The following is a 24,923-nucleotide window of genomic DNA, read 5'->3' on the forward strand; positions in this document are numbered from 1 at the left end:
CTTCTACTTATGTTTTGCCTCCAGTACCTTTCTGCCCAAATTTACACCCAGCGAGTAGCGTTTATCACCACATTAGTTCAGGTCAGAGTTTAGCCTGTTATTTTCTGCACTTGATTGTTTTGGCTTTAAAGCCACCATTAAAGCTGTCTAAATTAAACTGTTTGTGCTCCTGTACCATGGGGGAAGAGCTAGTTCATTATAATGGAGATTTCATTTCCTCTCTGTTTTGTCAGCTCAGTGAAACAATTCATTTCAGCAGGCTTAATGGCATAGTATTGACTGAAGTTGTTCTGCAATTTTTAATAGCCCTTAATGTTTAAGCAGGTGTAATAAATGCGTAGTTCTATAAACGAGTAATGACTGTGTTTAACGTGATGCAGTACACCTTTTGCAGAGCACTTAAGGAAAAAAAAAGAAACCCAAACAAAATGCCCCCCATTGTCTAAAGGCAAGAAGAGCTTGTAGAAAAGTTATTGTAACAGCTAGCTCTCCACCCAAAGAAGCCATCTCTTGTCCCTATAATCTTACCTGATACTTTGCTATTCAAATGCCTAAAAGTCCTCAGTATATTCAAATTAAATAAATATACATTCATCCAAGGATGACTTTCATAGAATCACTAAGGTTGGAAAGGCTGCTAATATCATCTAGTCCAACCATCAACTCATCAGCATTTTGCTGCTGTTCAAAAACTGATTAGTTATAACAATTGTCATGTTCTAGGCAATCTACATCCTTTTGTATTGTAATAATGTACAGAATGAAAGATTGCAAGACACTCTGTGGTTTTATCCATTGTCTGCTGCACAGCCTGAGACTGTGGTCTGGTACAAAGTAGACTCCAGACAGCCTCAAATGTACCCCACTTCCATGCCAGCTGCCATCTGGAGTGGACTGAGGGGCAGAGCTTCCCTCCAAGTTTTCTCAAAATTGCTGGGAATTTGCTGTTTCAGATGAGGGCTGCTTAATCGAACTCCAGATATTTAACCACTTTTCCAATCCTTTGCAGTGCTTCAACTAATGAAAGTGCTACTGAATGATTTGCTGGGGATGACTTGTTGCATGGTGGACTACATTTACTGTATTAATCTTTATTTTTCTTCAGCGAAGCTGTAGATTCAGATATACTTGTTTTTCAGAACAATGCACTTCTGTTCTTTATATTCCATTATTTTGCCATGACTGAGGTCTAAAAATTGATTTGATAGGAATTTATAACACCAGACCAATTGCTGCAATAATCATATGCTGTTTAGTTTAAATACTATATATATATAGTATTATTTTTTTACAATATCTTTTACTATTTTTTTTTCTTGCAGCTGAACGAGATATCAATGTTTTCTGTGGAGTACAGACGATTACTATGAAGATAAATTTTTGCACAGTTCTTTTCTCTGGTTATTCTGAAACAGATCTGGCACTGAATGGGAAGCATGGGGATGCTCACTGCAGGGGGTTCATCAATAACAACACCTTTCCAGCAGTGGTCATTTTCATCATCAATCTGAGTACTTTGGAATCCTGTGGAAACACGTTAGTGGTAAGATGAAATCAAAGTGAAATTGTAGCATGGCTGTTTACGCATAGGGTCAAGTGAATGGCCTGACAGCATTACATCTTTTATGGATAATGTTTGTATTGTCTTTCCCAGTGAGCAATATAACGCATACGTCAAAGAAAACCAGAGAGAGCTGAAAATTTATCTTGATTTCTAACTAGAAAATGTGATGGGACACATTTGCCCTCTGATTAGATGGTACATTTCTCATGGTAGTAATTTTTTTTCACTGAAAAAGATGTTTTCACAAGGCATTCTTAAAACCTTTGTTGAACATATTTTGTTTTCCTGAAACTTTCCAAATACCTGCTTGTGAAGTGAAAGGAAAATATTTTTAAGAGGATGAGAGTTATAGTCTAGGTGCTTCTGAGATCTCGTGTGAAAGGGCTTGCTGACTGATCCTGTATATCCTGCGGTAAGGCAGGGCCTTCAGGCTGAGCGTTGCAGGGGAAATAATCTGGTTAGAGGACTCGGTCCCGTGAGGGAAGAAGCCTCACAGCAGGCATCTCTCTGCAAGTAGTGCTCTCATGGCATGCACCTCCTTGTAGGATCTCATCTCTGTGGAACTGTCTGGCAACAAACTGAAGTTTTCAAGCACACTTTGAATATTAACAGCAATTACCTATGCACTCTAATTTTATATATATATATATGTATACGTTAAAAACTGTCAAGGTGTGGGCCTGAAGTTCAGATTTGTACGTTCAGCTCAGATTTTCTACTCAGTGCTATGTCAATCTTTGCTATGATGTTTTGTCTGGTGGCATGACTTCAGAGCCTACATTTTGTTACTGCTTGGTTCATGAACAATGCATATCCTTATGCAACTAATGAGTAAATGTAACCTTTAACTAGTTTTTCAAACCAGAATCTGATCCAGGAACTGACTTCAAACCCTGTTTCCTACCAGTATAAATTTCATTCCCTTGAAAAGGAGTTATCTACCAGTGAATGACTGTCCAAAAAAAAAAAAAAAAAAAGAAAAGAAAAAAAAGAAAGGGTCTTAGACCTTCAAAACTAAGGGAGAGTGAGTTTGTACAAGTTGTGTATGTTGCCCTGTACACGTCTTCACTGTTTTTATCAAACTGCCTATGAATAAATAACAAAAATGTGTAAAAATGTATTATTTTTAAGGCTTATATTCTACCTGGAATTCATACAAAGTTAGCTGTCAGTTTCCATAACAGCCCTGCTGTTTTCAGTTGCTAATAATTTTGCCAAACTGTGCTGAATTGTTCAAAATGCTCCCTGACCTATTTGCCTCAGGCTGAGTTTTCTTTAAAAATTTCAACAAAACCCAGTTCACCAAGCTCAAGATTCACTTTTCACAGTCTCTGAGTAGCTTCCATCACCCGTGTTAGAAGTTGACAGGAAGGAACCTTTTGCTCTTCGTGTGGAGTCAGTCACATTGTCAACTCTGAGAACATGCTCTTTGATTATAACTTTAAGAACACGCTGTCTGATCAATCCAAACAACTGCAGATTGGAGATTCCAGTGGGACTCCCACAAGGCTGCACAAGATAAAAATATAACCAAAAATTCTCCTCAACCTGTCTCTGCATGCCGTGCCACAAAGAGGATGAAGGAGATGGAAGTTTTAGGATTCCCACAATGGAGTTGCAAAAGCCCAGGCAACTTTTTGGCTCTTTTTCACAGTGAAGGGCTTCAAACTTGTTTTCCACATAAGCAAAGGGAATACAAATCTTTTTGATTTTTGGGAGAATGGGATGGGGAGAAAGCCAAACAGCAGTAGCAGGTTATGCTACCTGGGTGCTCTAGGTTGTGTTTCTTAAGCAAGGGGCAGACTGGGAAATCTGATACTGAGCATTTTCCTGCCATTGACTGAATAATTAGTCACATACCATTGGCACTGTAATAGAAAAGTTCCTTCAGCATTGTCCAGTAAAACACACAAATTCATTGGGAATGCTCAGAGAAAGTGCTTAGCAGGATTAATCAGTTTTACTCAAATGTTTCTCAAATCTGTGTTTTAAGAAGTGCTATCCCCTATGAACTGTATATGCTTGATCCTTGGGAGGTTAGAGGCAGAACATAAGCAACATGGTTTTCATAAAGCAAATTCATTTTCAACAGATCTTCCTGAAGATATTTCTGGGTAAATGATGGGTAAAGCATCATTGTTCTTAGGTATACCTCTTGTCCCGTGTTCAACTTCCTGGTAATACTTGTTTTCTATCTCCCTCAATAGGTGTCCTCAGCTCGAGGTGTCAATGCTTATGGGAATATCTCAGTGGTACAGATAGGTAATGTTTCGGGCTATATAGATACACCAGACCCACCAACTATTATCAGCTATTTACCTGGGCTTCTGTACAAATTTAGCTGTAGCTATCCACTGGAGTACCTGGTTAACAATACCCAGCTTGCTTCGTAAGTGTCCTTTTCATTCCTATGTGTTTCATTCCCATGTTTGTATAAGGTCATATATATTTGTATCTGTGCATACCTAAATATTTGCATGCCATAGCAGTACTGTCAATATGGCGATACTTAGCTTTTTATATTTGTAAAGAGAATGAAAAAATAATATGCTGAAAGAAGAGGTGATGCAAAGGTAAAAAGAGAAATTCATTACCATTGCTGTATGAGACACCATAGAGTTTATGAATAGCTACTGTGGGCTTTGTTGTAAAGCTTGCCTTAAAGCTATTGTATTCTGATGACAAAATAACAGCAGCAAACATGGAAATCCTTTTTGAAATAGTTTAGAAGAAAATATTTCCATTAGTAGATCCTGTACATCATGAAAAGCAGGTTCCTTTTTGTCACTTTGCCTCTCTGCTAATTATTTTTCTGATTCATGTTTTTGACAGTATCCATTATTTTCCATATAGTTAAGGTTCTGTCAGTGTTTCCACTATAAGCTTGTATTTCAGAGGTTTATAACCCAAACAGATAAATTAACTTCTTGCGATATAGCTCATTGAGTTTTTTTAACAATAAAAAACACTGAAGTGTGTAAAGACAAAAATAAAATGCATTCTTGATCTTCACAATTCTTCTGGTTCTGTTGTAGGTCATCGGCTGCTATTTCTGTAAGGGAGAACAATGGTACATTTATCAGCACTTTGAATTTGTTGCTTTACAATGTGAGTATAAAACACAGTAACATGACCTGGATGAAATCCATCTCTGCATTCTGTAGGTGCAAGCTGGATTTGTAGAGCAAATTGTAAAGTCCTCTTTGTTAGGTGTTATTCTCCTCCCATTTCTCCCATGAAGGACCAGGCCTTTAGTCTGGACAGCTTTCATCTAGGTTCTCTGGTCCTTTTTGTTTGTATGTACCTCTTGCCTTGTGTTTAGATAGCTGGTCTTTGAGGACACACAGCCTTTTTGTTCTGTATCTATGCAATTCATCAATTTACAGGTCTGGCTTTAAGATTCTAATGCCATGCAAATAAACAGTTGTAGTAGCTATAATCATACTTCAGAGTGCATAGTTGTGTTTTCATTCATTATGTTTATAGGCATATTTCTGTATATCTGTGTGCATATGTGCGTAGGTACATTGCACTGTTACAGAGAGTAGTCTGTAGTATTCCATAAAAATATTATAGACCTGTTCCCTTAGCAATAAATGGCAGCTCTTTTGCTGGAGTATTCTTATGTTCAAGCCTCATAAGAGCATTTTGATCATCTTTAATCGTCATGAGGGATGTGGGATTTGTTACAAACCTAAAGCCCGTTGTACTTGTTACCTCATTTTGTGAACTTACATGATTTTAAGGGTTAATAATTCTAATAGGTTTCAGCTAACCTCTCTGTCATACCCTTTTACATAGTTTAACTTGGATATGCATTATTGTATAAGCTTTTCCTGTGTAAATATGGATGGTGACAGTAAAATGTGAAAAACGTGTGGACCTCTTCTTAACAACAACATTAATCCCTGAAATGATTTTTTCCTGTTGATTAAAATTTTTATTCATACATTTTAAATACCTGATTTAAATATCAATTTCTCAATCTATCAGGCAACATTTTTGTAAATTATGATTCTGATTTTTGCATTATTATTCATGTCATCATGACATTGAGTTATAATTCATGCAACTGATTTAAAAGTCAATGCTTTAAACTTTGAACATAATGAGCTATAAATATTGTAACAGGACATTTTCCAAAGGCATTCTTTAAAAAATCATGTTTGTTTGGCAGAGCAGAGCTCTGCATAGCAGTTCTTAATCTGTTAAAATGAAGATTATACTTCTCTGGTTTTTATATAATCCTGACTGAAAGGATGAGGTAGAAGGAATGTTGCCAAACTTCTCTGTAGGAACAGGAAATGACCACCTCTTGTTTGTTGCTGCCTTTCGGGACCTAATTCTGAATTCACTTGAGTATAAATGCTATTAATGCTTGTACTGAGAGTGCATTTATTTCTCAGTTAACGCTCAGAAAAATGGGTTTTATCTTCTCTACCCCAGTAGGTTTACAAGTTGATTGTGAATCACAGAATGGCTTGGGTTGGAAGGGACCTCAAGGATCGTCAAGCTCCAACCCTCCCCCCACCATAGGCAGGGCCACCAACCTCCATATCTAATACTAGACCAGGCTGCCCAGTGAACCTCCAAAACTTATGGAATGTTTTATGGAAGTTATGGAACTTATGGACTTATTGTGGAATGTTTTTCATTATTTTGAAAAATTTGGTGGAGTTAGATATTAGAAATATGTATAATTGATTTTATGGTGTCAAGCTTAACTGTTTAACATCGTAAAGGATCATGTGTGCATGCATGACTCCCAAGGCCTCCAGTAATGAAAAGGGTGGCTATTGAGCAAGCTGTGATTTTTGGCACTATTTCCTTAGAAAAACCACTTGATTTATATACTTAATCCTTCTTGTTACTGTCGGCTGCTGCTCTTGCCTACTACATTGAACCTGGTTCTATTGTAGCACTTTCAAAATTCCACTTGAGTGCTTTGACCTCTCACAAGAGGAATTAATGTGCTGAGTTTCTGTTCTTTATGGATTATCAACCTTATTTGACATAGGTGACATTAACAGTAAGTGCATTTTGATATGCTAAATTAACATCTGTCATTCTAAATTTGCTCCATGGCATCTGTGGGTCATTGCTAAAGAGAAGTTAATGATTCAGCCTGTGAACAAGAAACTAGCAAAGCAGCTATGTCTATGTGTAGTCATTGTTATATATGGTGAATTCTTAGCTGTTTTGTTATATATAGCTTTCTTGAAACAGATTTCTTGAAATATTAGAATTTAAAAGAAAACTTTTGCAACTTAAAACCTAAGAACCTTCCCTGGGAAAGGGTGCTCTCTGACAATATAGTTATACTCTTCCTGTAGAAAACCACGGCAGCCACTTGACTGCGTATAGACACTGGGAGACATACTGAGGTGTTAATTTGCAGTAACCTTGTTCATGAATAGTACCTTTTCTTCAGTCACTGATCCAGCCACTTCATTTAATAATAAATAGATAGATATTCCCCAATAGCTGCATGGAATAAGACACATGAAATGTTGGTCTTTACAGACAAACTGCAAATACCTACAATGCAGTGCTGGCATTGCTTTCTACTTCCTCCCAGAAATGGGACAAAAAAGAAACAGAATGTCTCTTACTGTCTTATGGGCTCTTACACAAGTTGGAAAAATTAGATGAGAGTTTAGTTTGTGAATGCAGATGATTTGTCATAGTGGGATTTCTGGTATATTGACTCAATGTTTATTTTTCAGGACTCAACCTACAGCCAGCAGCTCCTCATCCCAAGTACAGGTTTACCTTTGAAAACCAAAATATATGCAGCTGTGAGAGCAACCAACCTTGATGGCAGGTACCATAAAGGACGTTATTTCTTGTTCTCTTGCCTATTCAGCTCTTGAGTTTTTAAGTTATTCTGATTTAGAAGCAACTGCCTGTCTTTGTAACCTTTTGTGCAATAAAAGGGTGGTTAGTGTTTGACAATCATTGCCTTCAACTGAAGGATATAGAATCCTCGATATTGAATGCATATCTTGCTGTTGTCCTCGTAATGAAAGTTTTCACTCACTGTCTACTCCTGCTCTTATTTGGCCAATTCCCGTCATCATCTATCACTTTGCCTCTTGTACAGGTGGAATGTTTTGATGGACTACTGTTACACTACGCCATCTGGAAATCCGAGTGACGATATTCGATATGATCTTTTCTTCAGGTAAGTCCTATGCAAACTCAGTATTTGTAGGTCTTTCTTTTAAAAAATGCAGTTATAAATTTCTCGGACAGTGGTTTTCTAGGCTGCTTGAAAACTCTCAGCAATATTAGTAGAGGGGCTGAGGGCTGGACTTACAGATAACATGTCAGGACTCAGCTTTTTTTCAACATAGAATCAATTTCAGAGTAATGAGAATCATGGTGAAGTGTACATCTGAAAACGTCTCTACTAGAGACAGCAGAAACACTGGAACTAAGCATCCAAGCTAGTCTTTGGTTTACCAAAGATACTCTTGCAGTGAATGGCAATAATATAAAATATTGTAGACTGCTATTCAGGAAAAGAGTAAAGGAAATGATTAAAATTAAATAGATGTTCTTGCTACTCTCAACAATAATATTTACTTGAATTGAAACTTTGAAAAACGTAAATAGTATCTTGGCAGTATCTCAAATTAAATCTCACCAATGAAGGTTGCTAGAAAGATACTGTCTTCATTTGGAATTACCTGTCTATACCAATAAGTGTAACTGGTTACTTGTTGCTTCTGCCTTCAGGTTTTGTTGTTGTTGTTGTTTAATGTCACTGGAATTAAATGGTACCTTGGTTTGCAACTGTGATGTTGAGAAACAAAACACAACACAATGTTTCTGTAGCAATGAGTGCAGGACTTTGCAGCCTAGTTGGGAGATTGTGGCTGCACGTGTTGGACATTGTGACACTATGTTCTTTACAATGACCTTAAACACCAACTTGGCTGCCAAAGTTATCTTATTTTTACCTAATAGCTTTAAAAAACCAGCCATCTATCTAATCATCCTAATTTTAATCTTCTCTATGAAAACTAGCTGTGACAAGGACCCGCAGACAACTATCATTGAAAATGGCAAGAGCCAAATGGGACGGTTTTCATTTGAGGTATTCCGCTTTGTGAAGCACAAGAACCAGAAGATGTCTACGGTCTTCCTCCACTGCGTGACAAAGCTGTGCAGAGCAGATGACTGTCCCTTTCTTGTGCCAGTAAGTTTCAGTTGATGGAAATTGCTGCTAATTCTCTGAATGTAAGATAGTCACACTGGAGTTATTCTGCATCCAAAAGTAACGGATGCTTGGAAGGCACAGAATGAAGGTGACTTGTATGGTAAAAATAAGATGAGCTTTGTGCATCTGAAGGAATGTAAAACAGCTTATGGTGGATATGGTAATGGATGTGGTCATCTGTAGATAGAATAATAATAGATCTGCAGGTTGCACAGGTTGTTGGATATGCAATAAGTCATCTTTTTGTCTTTTGATCCTTAGCTGATTATTAGAAGTCATGACTGAGATATCTTCAGAGCTGATAGTCTTCATATAGCGTCTAAGAAACAAAGTATCCACAATCATTGCAGATGAATATAATTTTTTTAGAATATAATTAATGTCAAACTTACAGTAGTGGTAAGCACGCTTACCATGATGAGGGGTATTTGTAAGTATTCCTGACAGTGGGGAAAAAATTATGCCTCCCCCTTATCATCTCCCTTATCACTATCATCTCCCTTAAATAGTTACAAAACTGCTGTGTTGTTGACGTTCAAACATTCAATTCAATTCAAACATTATTTCCTTCTGGGGGCATTGCAAACAACAAATATATTTTGGAAATTGAAGCACTTCAGTATGTATGTTGAACACAAAATATTCTGTGCTGATATCTTCAAAATGCAGTATAGTTTCCTGCTGAATGACTGTCCATTCAAAATTTTAAAATGCTCTCAGTTGTGACATTTTGTGCATTATTTTATTACTTAATAAATTATTTAAATGCAATTCTTTGTTTCTGTGGAGGTGCATATTCTCTGGGTTTTGAAGTTCTTTCACGTGCAGTTGAAATCCAAGAGATAATCTTGTTTGAAGCATTCTTGGGTAACCAAGATTAAGATAGATAAGAGAGTGATGCTAATTAAAAGTGGATTCCAGATGGTAGAATGCTGGGAATGGTTTTAATGTGTCATCGCTATTTAGGAGTCCATGGAAAAATATGAAGCTTAACTTAAGAACTCTGCTAGAACAGGAACTGTAGCATGTTGTCTATCCCTAGTCAAGCAAAACACATTTGTTGCAAAAACTGACTGTAAACAAAGCATTGGGAAATTAACTACTGAAAATTTAATATACTATAAGATGGATCTTGTACACAACAGCAATGTAGTTCTGTAAATGAAGTAAGGCAAACTACAATTGGAAGCTAGGCATTTACAAGATACTCTTCTACAGAATATTGCAGCTGTTTTTATTGCAAAGTAATTTAATGCATACTAAGAAATAAAAGTTGTAGTATTGCTTGTAAAAGAGCTTCCATTAAAACAGGAAGCACAGAAGGGCAATAATTCCATTCCACTCTGAAACAGTGATTGTTTTGATTAACCACTCAGATTTGCAGTCACAGAGAAAGAAGAGATGCTGGTAGCAGAACAACTTGGAGCCCTCAGAGCACCTCTGGCAATGCTGTGATCACTGCTGGCCCCATCATAACAAGGAGTGGTAGGAATGAACAAACTTTTTCTATGCACTGCAGAAATTTCAAAAACCTGGGGAAATGTTTTAACATTTTAATAGAAATTTGCAATGACTTAGAAAAAGGATGGATTCTCCATGAGTTTTAGGTAGTTTTTCTTCAACTATTGGAATCTTTGGTAGAAAATCTGAGCTAATATTTCTGCTTAACGCTCACACTTCCTCTTTACCCCATGAAAATCACTGTGGCATGCAGTTATGCATGTAACTTCATTAGAAAAACCCAAACTCAGTGGTTTGACTATTTTGTTGTTGTTGTTGTTGTTGAAAGTTTTCACTGAAGTTAATGCAATTTAAGGTACTATGTTCAGCATCACAAGTTAATTTGGATCGCTAATAAATATTCACTGTCATTTTCTACTCACCATTTCTTCCATCTTCACCTGCAGGTTACTATTTATGTTAATACCTACTATTAACCTTCAGCTTTCAGATCCTGAGTAAAACTCAAAGGAGGTCCATTTTTATTGTCAAAATGTGGGGTTTTGTTTGGTTGTTTGTTTGTTGGTTTTGTTTTAAAGCAACCTGCAGTCTCTGAAAAGTACTTATGTCACTGCTCTAGACAACATAATAAAAATAAAACATTTTAGAAGTATTGAAGAAATTTGGTTTGCAGATTTCAGCTGCCTTAGATTTAGGAATCTGAGAACAGGACTGAGTCTTGTCTAGGAAAGATAATTGAAACACTTGAGCATAAAATCCTTCTTTACATGCAAAGTGGTTATGCCCACACGTACAAGGAGATCAACTGACCCTCCATAATTGGGAACCATCTAACAAGAGACTTTTTTTACAATCAAATACCCTCAGTTATAAGCAACATTTCTGCAAGGGAAAACAGTATTTCCTTCTGTATTATAAAGGTACAATTAGTACAGTTGAGTACCCTTACTGTCATCTGATTAGCCAATAAAAAGTGAAAAAAAACTAACTTCAGAGTTACACGCATGAATGCTCATTGAAAATAAATAACAGATTTGCTTAAATGCATGCTAGAGAAACACTGCCTTAGGCAAGGAATGAAAACTATATAAAGCGTGGTGTGTGAGCAGTCCCTATTAAAGAGTATAGTTTGACTCAAATGCTGTGAATGCTTTTTTTTTTTAATAGTAATAATAAAAGATATTCATCTATTAGCTTTAAATAATGCATTACTTCAAGCAAATCAAGATCTTACCATGGGTGTTTAATGATCCCAATGGTACGATAAACTGATATATATAATTTGTTGACAGTTCTTGAGTGATTTTTTTTTTTTTTTTAATGAAAACACTAATAAGGCTGAGAGAGCTGGGGCTGTTCAGCCTGGAGAAGTCTCCAGGGAGACCTGGAGCCTTCAGCCTTTTCAGTATCTACAGGGGTGCTGTAAGAAAGAAAGAGACAGACTTTTTAGCAGGGTCTGTTGTGATAGGAAAAGGATGAATGGTTTCAAACTAAAAGATGGGAGATTTAGTTTGGATAAGGAAGAAGGTTTTGTTTTTTTCAATAAGGAAGCAGGTTGCCCAGAGGGGTGGTGGATGCCCCGTCTTTGGAGACATTGAAGGTCAGGCTGGACCAGGCTCTGAGCAACCAGATCTAGCTGTAGGTGTCCCTGCTCATTGCAGGGGAGATGGACTAGATGACATTTAAGGGTCTCTTCTGACTCAAAAATGATTCTATAGTAAGGGAAGTAGTATTTTTTTTTTTAGGTGTCTTTTAATTGAGATGTGTGACTAAGGCTTTTTTAGATTAGACAGATTTCTTCATAGAGCATGCTTTTGGACCATCCCACTCCTAGTGACAAAAGCATGTTTTGATGGGATGTACTTTAAAAAGCAGTGATCTAGTTCTGAACTGTGCTACCAATTTCCTGAGTGCCATTGGTCAAGTCAACCGGGCTTAAACTTCACTTTTCCTTCTGGAGCAGTAAGAGGGAATTACTATTTTCTACCACTGTCTTTTCCTATTGTGAAAATAAGTGATAAGTCCACTGATGATGTGAGGTTCATGAATACTGCAGTCAAAGGAAGAAAAGGGGAAGGTCCTTGGAAAACTTCAAGCTGAACAGAACTGACTGCTTTGTGGATGAGGAATCCCTTGGGTGGCAGTGCTGTCTTTGACACAATGCTACGGTGAAGGTGCTTAATACTGTTTTCAAGAACAGATCTGCTCCAGTTTTAGTACAGAGCCTATAAAAGCTGCTGCACCTGGCTGAGCATAATACATATGCTTGTCATATGGCTGCAGATGTGCAATCTCTTGCTTTCCTCATTTGAGTTGGTGCTGCATCTATGCCAGGACTGGTCCTGTGCATGTCATTGTCTCGCCAGAAGTACCTCACATAGTTAGTCAGGCCTTCCCATTATTTTAATCACCAGTTGTTCTGGTAACAGCACTACTTATGTAATCACCTTAGTAGGAAGTGAGTAGTGCTGCTGCAAATGAATAGTGGTCCTTCTCCTGTGTATTTCTGAGCTGTTATTTCTAACATTGCATTCTTTTCGGAGAAACTTCATTCATGTTTGTTAAACTAAAATAAGTCACCACAAGAGAAATAAACAACAGAAAATGTTTTGGTCTCAGTGTTCAGAGTCAAAGCAAGCACCTATCTGCGAAGGTGAGACTGTACAGCTTTTGATGGTTGTCTCATTTAACCACAGAAGATAGCTGCTCAAAATAGATGTATACATAAGCTGTAATTACAAATTGCATGTAAAAGCAAAAACAATGACAAAAAGTGTAGTTTTGAGATGGACAGTGGTAAGTTTGAAAAAAAAAAAATTGTAGATGGAATATAAATGTTTCCCTGAGTACAGTATGTAGCTGCCAAGAGCAAAGGGTACATTGAAAAAGGGTGTTCTTGTTATCACCTAGGGGCATTGCTTTAGTTTTCCTTAGAAAAACTCAGGTTAAAACTTTTTTCCTATGCAGATCATCTTGTAGTATGTTTATAACAGAAGGGACTTGTGTATAATATCATGGCTGTCATTGAATTTTTATTAAAAGGAGTAGTAGAGAACTGGGACTCTTTTCAGCTAAATGGTTCCTTCACTGAGGTGTTTTTGTTTTTGTATGCTTTCTTTTTTCTCCTTCAGAATACTAAGTAACTTTGCGTTGTTGCACTTGCCTAAAAAATGAAGAAACCTCATGTAATTAATATTCTCATCTTGATTTTACCAGAGATACTAAAAACCAGCTAGTCAAAGTTGCAGATATAGTTGGTGTGTTTTGAAAATAAAGCCAAGTCTGCTGGCCTTTGTGTGCAAAGAGGGGAGGGGAGGGCAGGCACCAGGTGTTTATGAAATATAATGCATCTTGTTTTTTTAATGCAGATGAGACACCAACCAACAACTCACAGCTTGGTAAGTCAATCAAAATTCCAAAAACACAAAAGAGATGGTTTATGATTGAAACAGAACTGAGGAGAATGAACCCTTTTGATTCAGTTCGAGGCACTGAGCTAGAATGTTTTGTTTGTTTTTTTCTTCTTTTTGGCTTTTGTCTTTTCAATAAGTAAATATTGTCATCCTGCCATAAACAAAACATTTGGTGAATTTGGATTGCTCAGTTTAATGTGTATATCCAACCCCACCAACAAAGCAACTTCTAATTCCTATAGTGGAGTTGAGGTGAAAATCTGTTGCTATGGCATATAAGGGTGAAGAAGCATTGCAACTGCCAGAAGCAAAATCAGACTTAAGCAGTAAAATCTGCTTATGCCATATGGGAGCAGCTGTGCAGCAAAATGGTTGTTAAGGTGCAATTCAGTTCAGAGCTCAAACTCTGGAGAGTCCTGCCTTAGTTCTTGTTCTCTTGGCATTTAACCACATGAAGAGCCCATGAAGAACTTTGGATAGAACTAGTGGTCAGTGGTAGGGTGAGGAAGAAAATAGGCTGCAGGGAAATCTGGGCTTTAAGTTTTACTGTGATTCTCCTTTGGACACTTGCAGGACTTGTTTCAGCTTGTATGTTGATAATGAGGAATCGCTAATGATTAGTAAAGAAAGGATGGTCTGTTAAGCCATTCTGCTTTTTACTTGCTCATAACAGGACTCAGTGGCAAAAGCAACCTACACTGTCCTCAGAACTGTATTAGCTATTTGTTCCCTTCTCTTCTTGGTTTGGACCCTATAGAAACAGCTGCCTTTCCCTCCTGGCATGGAAACAGTTATCCTTACACCTCTGCCTTGATAGCTCTTGGGCAATGGCAGTCTTTTCCTGAATATAAAAGGTCAAGATTGGTCACCCAGTGTGAGGGATCATGTGTTAGAAGTACCCTTATTGTCTTTATTCCCCAGTATGATTCGTAGTGAAAGAACAACTATTTTCTAAGTACACTTAGATAAAATTTTATCCAAGTAGATAGGTACTCGTTCTGAAGTATAATTTTAGTCTCTCACTGTAATTATTCTCTATTTAAAATAAAGACAGAAGCATTTGGTACTACTGAGAAATTCTAACCAGAGATTACCTGTGCATTTTTGTTCTTGCAGCTCAACACGGACCTCCTTTCCAGCTGAATTCAGTCACCAGTGCACTGATTTCAGGTGTGGTCATCCTTGGAATCACAAGCGTTTTCTTTTTTGTGTGTTCCTTAACTCTTCTGCACAGAAACTGGCCCAACAACTCGGTCTTGAGTGGCATCCGAAACCCTGTTTTTAACTGAAAGTGATTTACTTGCACTTTTTGTTTGAGGTTGCCTTTCCTGTCCATGAAATATGCTTCCATTATAAAAGAAAAAAAAAAAAAAAAAAGGCAACATTCCATCTGTATCCAGCTTCTATTCCAGCTATTCTTTATTTGTAGACATGTTAGATGTTGTTGTGTAGGTAAGTAGCAGTGATATTGGTGACAATCCTAGGAAACTGAGAATCTCAATTGTGTTTGTGATCAGACTATGACATAATGCCCGTGGGTGTGCTGACAATAGAGCTCGTGTCTCCAGCTTCCCAAATAGGTCTTAAAGCTGAAGATGCTGAAGGTGAGAATCTATCAAAATGTGCCATGCAAAACCTGACACATTCAGAAACATTCCTACATCCATAAATGTCTGTTAAGATGAGGATCACTTACATTTTTTCATGTTTTGTCACAAATTTGAAAAAACAATTGTGGCTCAGGAGGAAATTCTTATCATCTGTCTTGGCTAAAAAGAAACATACTCTTAGAGCAATCAGCAACTTTTGCTTATTAATGAAAATGTTTTCTTAAGATATGTCTTCCATTGGATCGTGGTGATAGCACATAAGGTAATGCAGAACAGAATTTGGCTCGTTATCTTTGTGTCAAATGATTTAAGGCAAATTGCTGTAGGTGCCAGGAAAAATGCTGTGAGTTTTGAGGTTTGAAATCTTTTTTTCCCAACAAAATCACTGAGTGAGAATATGAGTGAGTTTTAAATCTAACTAATATTCTGCAGAAAGTTAATTATGCACAGTTTTACCACATCTACAACTTTCAGTCAAATTCTAACCCTGGGAAATGCTCTAAGGGGAGAAAGTATTCCTTTATACCCTGCCTCCCTGAAGAGACAAGCAAATAAATGAATAGCAGATTAGCGCTTATTTCTGTAGCAGATTCTCCCCATGGATTAAACTTCTTCACTGCATGGATGAGGGGAAGAGGGCAACTAGAAGAATAACAGGCCACAGGCAGTACCTTGCTGTTCACTCTAGTTAATCTGATAAACAACAGATTTAAATGAAGTTGAGAGTGACCAGATGCCTTCAAACAGGAGCACAGGGTAGTGGTGTAGCTGTGTAGAATAGACAAAATTCTGGTATACTAGAGAGGCCACAGTAGATACGACAGATAATAAGCTGGACTGGATAGACAGTTGGGATTTTGGTCACAGATTCATCAGTTAATTTGGAATTTATTTCTTTTCATGTACTGTACATACTGGCCTAGAGAAACACCTCTTTAATATTTGTCCTCATCCAATTTCAACAAAGTCTGTGTTTTCATTGATGTAACACAACTGGATAACTATCAGGGCTCCTTGGCTCTTAGGTCTGAAGATGTACAGACTCTCAGTTTTCTGTGATCCTACAAATGCTGTATAAAAGCCTGGTGTTCACAAAGTCCACTGTGCTGTAATGTGATGTCCCTAACAACCAATACTGTGCCTGTTTTCCTCCAGTCTTAATACCTCATAAACATTTTTGCACTTCAGGGGTTAGGTCTGATGACATGTAAAACATGATCGTTCAATAAAATTATTCGAAAAAATTCAGAATGAATGTTTTGTGTGAAGCATTTTTTTCTCCCTTTTAAAATATGGATTTTGGATATTCATGCAGTGACTTCATCCTACAAAGATGAAAAGCAAAAGTTTCTTTAATGTCAGTTTGTGAGAGCTTTCAACATAGATGATAAATTAATATAGCTCTACTGGCCCTTGAAGGATAGTGATAAAACTCAAGAGATTTCTATCCCAGTCTGGATAGAAATAAATTCAGAAAATCTGTTGCAATTAACTCAGAAACAACCACAGAAATTCCATAAATATAATTCATACTACATAATCAGCAGCTTTAGTTGGAAGTTTTCAGCAATGGAGGTAGCCATTACTATCCTCAGGAAACTGTTCCAGTAGCTAATTACTGTCTGTGGTACTTCTAAAGACTATTTCTAATGTGCTCACTTTAACTGATGGTGAGACTTTTCTAACTGAGATCTCACAAAATCTCCTTAAGACCACAGGGAAATAATAGTAAATGTTGTCACAAAAACTGGAGAAACAAAAAACTACTGAAATAGTAGACTTGTCCTATCTCGGTTTCTATTTCTGGTAAGAAATTTATTGCTTTTAACAAAGACTTGTCCATTGAACTTTTCAAGGTTTGGTTAGTCTACTGCAAAGATTGTGTTATTACTCAATAACGTAACATGCAAACTGTGTTTTTGTTATATAAAGTAAAACTTCTGGAGCAGTTTGTGTTTGTGAAGAACAAGATTATACATTCTGTGTTGTCTGTGCAACTTTTCCTCATGTGAAAATTATTAGGTACCAGAAGGTGATCCCGTGCCAGTTAAGTTTATCAAGTGAGTTCCTGCAATCATCTGAACTTGACATGGATGGAAAGGTATCTCCGTTGTTCATAGAGACAAAATTCATTGAGGTTCACTCAGAGGGCATAACTCATAACCTCACCCCTTTGATGAGTTCCAAGAAACAGGGTAAGCAGGTGCAGGGTGGATGTGCACAAAGGTTGCGCTTTATGGAGAAGCAGAATGTTAGGTGAGAGAGGAGGGGAGATGGCTTGGGAGTGTGAGTTACAGCCAGTGGGAAGACACTCCTGGTGCTTGAGATACTGGGTTTTAAATGAAGCAGTGAATTAAAAAGACACCTTGCACTGTATAAGAACGAACTCTTCACATAGATGCATAATCCTTTCACATCCATAATGTGGGCCCCATATAGGCTTTTAAGTGAAACTATATTACTTAATATTTCCTCTAATAAAACCCCTTCCATTAGCAGTGCCCATCAGCAGTGTTAAAACACTTTGCACAGAGGTCAGGTTTCTGCAGGCGAGTGCAATGTACTGAAAAGTACTCAGGTTGGTGACCCAGGCTGGGGAGGAAACAAAAGAGACACCAAACAAGCCTGGTTTAAATCCAATAGAACTTAGTAAATCTATACAGAGATGGAAATGCTTGCAGGCTTCCTGTCTTTGGAAGAAATAAATGGCATATCCAGCTGGAGCTAAGCACATCACTGCTGGGGATAAATTCATTTGATATTTGGCAAACAGGCCTTGGGAAATAAGCCGGAAGTTATTCAGGTTTCCTGCTTCATTTAGCAGACAGTATTTCTTACTCTTGGTACCTCTTAGGGTCTACAAATAAGCCAGAAACAGCAGCCTTGCCCCGTTAAACTGCTCATCTCTCCATCTGGAGGAGACACAGGCAGGAGTATCACGATAAACTGAGGAATGTTCCAAGTGTGGCAAATTGATCCCGCCTGAGGTTACACTCAGCCCTTATTTTAGTACCATTTAGACAATTCCAGGGCCTTTCAGGAAGAAAGATAATATCTTTTTCTGATAGCTTGGAAATGGAAGGGACACAGCAGAAAGCTACTATTGGCTGGCCTGGCCATTTGGTATGCAGGGCTGTAACGTGGATCTTTGCCATACTGTCAGTTTTGAAATGTTTTTATAACTGCTCTGTTACTCACTCTTATTAAATCTTTCCCATTCTTTAGAAGAATGTTTGTGCAATTAGCAAACATCCTTGAGATGGTGGAACTGAAAGTATCAGGGAGGAATGTTGTTCATTTATGACATTTTTCATGCACAGATGGTGAGTCACTACTGGCAAACTGAGTGGGGTTGCTGGCCAGGAGTACACTCATAATCTCTGCATTTGGACTTCATGGTATAGTGTGAAAACTGCTTTCCAACAGAAAGGACCCACAGCAGTCCTTGTAACCAAGATGTACTGCTTAGTAGGAGCTTAAATGTTTTGATAGATCGCTTCCAATGTACTGCTAAGAGGGAAAATCTTCAGTTCTCTGGATGGACAAGATGCTGGTTCTACAAACGCAGTATCTTAGCCAGTATCAAACTCTGTGCACAACCTGAACTAGCTTACTTATGTTTAAAAGCTAGGTGCATTTATCAAGCCTGCCTATTTTGCATAAAAATAGCATTTTAAATAAAGGCTCCTGCATGTTTTCAGCCAGTTTCCCCAGACTGGAGAATGGCTCGGAAGAGCCCCATGTTCCACCAGCCGCGCACTCACCTTCCAGTCAAGGTGGAAAGGCTGAGTGATGTCCAATTCAGGTATTGCTCAGGGCAGGAGATAGCACAGCTGTTGTTGTGACTGGTTTCCCCTCAGGGTTTTAATCACTTGTCTCTGAAATCAAGCTGATGTCTGCTTCCAGTTAGTAGCTTTATTATTTATTCTTAGCAGGTGGTAACATCTGGCTATGCAGTAACTGTTTTGAGGAACAGGAATAGTTTTGATGTCTTTAAACTGTTCGGAACACTAAGATCCTTTTCATCTTATGAACTAAGTAAAATTCATTAAACTAGGTTCATCTGTGTGTTCACAAGTTATTTCATGTAGCAGATACTTCTGATTTCTTTTTCTCTCCAGTTTGTAGCAAATGAAGATGGTGGTCCTGTTGATTCAAATGCTAAGTTGAATGTAAGGGCTGGAGTTGGGTGTGGGATCTGCACTGGCCAATTCATTGGGTGTGCACAGTCCTGCCCATTCACCATGTGTGCACTCTGTGTGATTGATGTATCGGGGGACAAATGCATATGGTGTGCACACTGTTAGCATCTTATCTGCAGCATCAAATCCTGCTGGCCAATGAGTCAATGCCATGCGATGGGGTGGTTGCATGTAGTCATCACAGCACTGTAATTCATCTGGTCAGAGGCATGCAGTGGTGCCTTCTAGGCTGGGAGGTAGCACTTTGCATGCACTTTGTAACTTGGCAAAGCATGAATGTATCCTAGGTAATGCTTTTCATTTGCATTGCTACCCATCTGCATTGCTGAGTAGCTTGTTCTGCTACAGGCAAAGAGCACGCAGACTTGCTCTGATGAGAGTGCTGATTACATGCGCTAACAGAAGTGCACGATTTAGTGGGAAATCAGTGCATTATCCCCCTCCCTGGGTAATTGTGTTTGCTTCTGTAAAGAAAGGCAGAGCAGCGAGAGTGGAAGGCAGAAGTGCTATGGACTCGAACAGGAGAGCTGCAACATCTGCAAAATGAACTGTTGAGATGTCCTGGTGCAGGGAGGAGGTGCAGCTTTATTCCCTGCCTGTAGTCACCTGGAACTCAAAGGCTAGTGCCTGTGTCATGGGATCAGAATTAGTTACTTTTTTAAAGGTACTTATGGGGCAGCCGTGTGTCTGTTCTTGTCCCGGTATGCTTCTGGGGCAGTTAGTGCTAGAATAGGCTCTGTAGCATACACGAGGAAGTCCTGTGTCATCCTAGAGAAATCTCTTTTGATACTGAGCCTGAAATGGGATCAGAAGTGGGCAGAGCTGAAGCACTCACATACTTTCCTCTTGTTCAGACCATTTCTGCAGCAGGAGTAGGCTGCTTACTTCAGAGACATTTTGACTTCTGAAAGATCTATCAATACTTACAGAGGACTGCACTTATATAATGCCTAGACAAGAACCTTGCTGCGAGTCTTTATTAAATTAATTGCACTTAATAAAGGTGCTTCTAGTCTGCCAGGCCAAATCTGTGGATGTAGCTTGGCTCTTAAATTAGATAACAACTAACACATGCTTTGAATATGGCTCTGTTTCAGTACCTATTCCATTTTTAGCCTTTTAGTGTAGAAAATGCTACGAGCTCACGATGGCATTCTCACTTAACATTTTTCATTTAGCAATTTGCAAGTTCTTTAAACCTATTAGGTCTCCCAGAGACTTCTCTGCAGACTGAACAAGTGCCATTCCCTCAACCCTTCCCCACAGGGCAAGTGTTCCATCCCCTGGCCAACTTAGTGGCCCTCAAATGGTCTTGTTCCAGTCTATTGATGTTTTCCTTTAATTGGAGGGACAAATAATAGGTGTGGTTCAACAAGTGGTAAGTACTGAGGGATGATTGCTCCACTCAATCTACTGGCCGTGCTCCTGTTAGTACAGCCCAGGACACTGCTGACCTACCATTCTGCCAAGGCCCACTGCTGGCTCCAGTGTGCCTCGCTGTCCATCAGGATCCCCAGGTCCTTTCCAGCAGAGCTGCTCCCCATAATATGTCATTGGAGGGGTTATTCTTACTCAGATGCAGGACATTGCAAATGCCCTTGCTAAATTTTCTAGAGTTCCTGTTGACACATTATTTCTGCTTGTCTTGTTTCCTCTGGATGGCAGCCTTGCTCTTGAGTGCAATTTGCTGTCGTGTAAACTTGATGAGAACACTCTGCCACCTCTTCCAGGTGATTGATGAAGGGGTTAAACAGGGCAGGTCCCAAGACAGAGCACACACAGTGCTCTGTTTACTGCTGTTATCACATAGAAGAGGAACCATTGGCCACTGCTCTCTGAACTCAGTCATCCAATCAAATTTTCCCCACTTAGCTGCTCACTCAGTCAGAACATAGAATTTGGATAGAAGAATACTTTTGGAGACCACGTGGAAACCTTGCTGAAGTTGGAGTGAACAACACCTATTCATTTGAACAGATTGCTCAAGTACCATTTTGCCCTTAGTAAATCCGTATTTACTATTCCCTGTTACCACTTTCCCTTTCATGGACCCATAAACATGTTTCATGCTGTGTGATTACTCCAAATGCTGAAAAGCACTTGGAATTCAACCCAGGAGACCTGAGCATTGCTCCCCACACATACGTATGAAACTCATGGCTGAAGTCTCTTTCCCATCTACCAGTCACTGGTTTGACCTACTGATGATACCATTTATCCACTTGTTCAGAGAGGTTTTGCTGCTAATTTAAGGTCCATGACTCATCATGTAGGATAGGGACAGTGATGCTACGCAACATAAATTGCCCAGTTTGTTTGTTTTGAAGCTAGAAATTACATCAAAAAATAAAATTCTGACAGACTGCTATTTGAGGTGATCATACAATTTGATTGGTTGATTCTGATCTTCCAAATTAGACAGTGCATCTGGGTCAGTCACTTGCTGGACCTAGCTGGGTTCAACTGACAGACTGAATCGAGCCTGTGCTCTGTGCCTCAGTTCTTAACATCATCTGTGTATCCTACTCAAATCAAAGCAGTAATCCTGGGCACTATTCCTTGTGCAGCTTTCCATCACTGTGTCTAACATTATTCTGACCTTGCCTCCTCCTCTAGGACTCCTTGGCACTGTTACCTTGTGCTGTCCCATGACTGCAGTTCTTGGTGCTCCATGGGTGGGTGGATACCAGCCGTCCTGACCTTGGCCCACCATCACTGTGACCCACCTGCTCCTGCCCAGCAGCCTGGCTCAACCCTCTGCAATGACCATGCTGAGAGCTGTGGCAGCTCTACTCCCACCATGCTACTGGGCCCAAATGCCAGTGCTGTTCCTCCTGCGGTGGGGAAGGGTTACACCCACAGGTGTTCGACCTTCTGGCTTGCCTGGGCTGCACTGCGTGGTGAGGAACTGTCTTGGTCCACATATAAAATAAATAATATAGGTAATGTATATAACAGACAAAACTTTTTATAATACATATTTTTTATTAAAACATATAAAAAATAAGCAACAGAAGCGTAAAACTAGAAGGATGTGTGACCTTGTGTTTGTGAAACTAACATCTCAGTCTGGTTTGATGGCAGTGGCTGCAGTTCTTTGTGAGTTCTTTAGGTGTTCTTCAGAGATTTTTGATGAAATTTTACTCTTCTGTACTTCATCCTTGACAACAGCTGTTCACAAATGTATGTACTGCCAAAAGCGATGACAAGAATAAGGTGTGACTGTGAAGCGAGCAGTATTTCTCTCTCCTAAGATGGAGCTTATAAAGATCTGGTAAAGAGGCATGATGAGATTTTTCTTTTGAGTTGAATGCTTGATTGCAGTTCTGTACAGTCCATTTGGAAATTCACAGGCCATGTATCTGTGTTGACTTAAAATGGAGTTGCAAATATGCCAAAAAAACAGTGATTTCTTTTTACAGCAATCTTGAAACCTTTTCTTGAATTCCTTTACTCAAATGGAAAGTGAGTCTGCATATTTTTTTGCTGTTCACAAGGCTGTGTTCCTCCAAGGTATCAAAATGTGAAATGTTCATAGAATCATAGAATCACAGAATCATAGAATCATAGAGTGGCCTGAGTTGAAAAGGACCACTATGATTCTATGAATCATTCTATGAGCTGGGGCTGGACAGGGAGGCCATGGTGCAGTGCATCGAGCCTGCAGGCTGTGGGTTGAACAGGTCTCGTTATACCACAGCTCTATCACAGTGCTTGTTTCTTTCTCACTTTCCATTTGCCTAGGATAAGGCACGTGGGACCACACAGTGATGAAAGTGTATAGTGACTAACACTCTAGAAAATGAGTTCTTGTTTTGGTAAATGTTAAACTTACTGTTCCTCCAGGTAAGTCTGCAGTAAATAAATCTTGATGCTCAATATATTGAGCATGCAGTGTAGCATGGAGGAAGCAAAAAGTTATAAGCAACAGTAAAAACTTATGCTAATATTTTTGCTTTCACCTCACAATCAAAAATAAACCAAAATCTATGTGCTTCGGTAGCATTTCTGCCTATTTTGTTTTGAAGTGGGTTTGCACAAAAAAATTCCCTGATACACTTTGATTTACATGTAAAACAAGCATGTGGGCCCTCTACAGTTAATAAAATAGAGCAAGCAGGATAGTTGTGTTCTCAGAAAATGTCCCTCATGCATTTCCCCATCTGTTTGTTCGTATGATTTGTAAAGGTTGCTCTGATGCTGCGGAGGCTATTTGCTTTTCTCATTGTTTTATGAGTTTTGCAGAGGAAGAAATCTGGAGAGACTCTTACATCCTGCTTCTTCTTCCTGTTTCTGTGATTGACTGGCTTAAATCTGCTTATAGGTGTGCTGGGGCTGCCAATAATCTCTTGTACGTTGGGTATGGTGATCGTTTGTCTTGTCCTGCCTGCAGACAAAGAAGCTGAGCTTTGCTGTTGTTCGTGCTGTATCAAAACAGCTTCCCCCTGTGAGAAATACATCTGTAACAACTGCAAGGCAGTGAATATGCAACACAATATCCTAATAGGATCTGTATCCGTGGATTTAATGTGGTAAAAACAGCCCAGCCTTTCAAATATATAGTTGCCACACAAATGAATCCCACTTGAATTGCTGAGCGAAATGTGGAAATGTGTGTGCTTTATAGAGAAAGGTACATTTTGTACTGCAAGCTGCACACTTCCTTTTCCTCCTTGTTTTAATTCTGTTCATAGTTCTCCTTCCTCTGATGCTTTGGTTTCCTGCCTCAGAAGCTTCCTGAAACCTTGCCCTCCCTATCACTCACCTTTCAAGACCCTCCTCGGCACCATCTAACCTGTGTTACAGGCTCACTGGAGTTGGTAGTGCTCATTTCTTAGACATTTTTAAAGCAACAAGGGACAGTCAAAAAGAGCAAAATGCCAAGCAGAAATCTGAATTTTCTTTAATTTTTGCTTGACTATGTATTTGCTGAAGTATAGCAAGGAAAGGCAAGGTTTGTAAAGTAGCCTCTGGCTGGGCTTTTTTTAGGAAAAAAGCTGTACACCCTTCCAGCTTTCCTAAAACTCCTCTCCTGCCTTCCTTGACTTTGAAACATGCTTTAGGTCTTGAAAGTCTGTCCTGATTTAACTGTAACTGGGTGACATAGCTCATCAATGAAATATGAGTGGGCAGTGCCAGTATACAGAGGACACAGGAACTGTGAAGCTTGTTAGAGCTTAGAGAAGTTTATTCTTGCTTTATTCTCACTTTATTCACTCTGTCATCTTATGACAGGGATTTCAGTGACATTGGTCTAATGTGGGATGATAGGGAGATAGTGTCAATGATTATATAAGGTATATTGCAGCATATGGCTTGAGTAATTGACTGTGAGGAAAGCTGGGGGTACAAAGTTGTGGTTTGGGTACTGTGCTGTGGTGACTGCTCAGCTCACCTGCTTCCACAGCTGGTAGGATGCCTGGCATGGGTAGCTACCAAAAGGTAATT

At 38.9% G+C, this 24,923-nt stretch overlaps 1 protein-coding gene across 8 annotated transcripts in view; it reads left to right on the plus strand.

Moving 5' to 3' along the window:
• The window catches only part of ZPLD1 (zona pellucida like domain containing 1), a 123,800-nt gene extending 107,282 nt beyond the window's left edge, over positions 1–16,518 (plus strand). For all 8 annotated transcript variants that reach the window (XM_040705255.2, XM_046898571.1, XM_040705248.2 and 5 more), the window contains 9 exons: positions 1,323–1,543; positions 3,772–3,953; positions 4,600–4,672; positions 7,291–7,388; positions 7,668–7,748; positions 8,597–8,768; positions 10,166–10,274; positions 13,619–13,648; positions 14,780–16,518. In XM_040705255.2, the coding sequence (XP_040561189.1) occupies positions 1,323–1,543; positions 3,772–3,953; positions 4,600–4,672; positions 7,291–7,388; positions 7,668–7,748; positions 8,597–8,768; positions 10,166–10,274; positions 13,619–13,648; positions 14,780–14,952 (1,139 nt within the window). In that variant the 3' untranslated portion in view covers positions 14,953–16,518. The remainder of the gene's footprint in view (positions 1–1,322; positions 1,544–3,771; positions 3,954–4,599; positions 4,673–7,290; positions 7,389–7,667; positions 7,749–8,596; positions 8,769–10,165; positions 10,275–13,618; positions 13,649–14,779) is intronic.
• Positions 16,519–24,923: the final 8,405 nt, after the last annotated feature.

The sequence above is a fragment of the Gallus gallus genome, chromosome 1, assembly GCF_016699485.2.
Source record: "Gallus gallus isolate bGalGal1 chromosome 1, bGalGal1.mat.broiler.GRCg7b, whole genome shotgun sequence".
Lineage (NCBI taxonomy): Eukaryota > Metazoa > Chordata > Aves > Galliformes > Phasianidae > Gallus > Gallus gallus.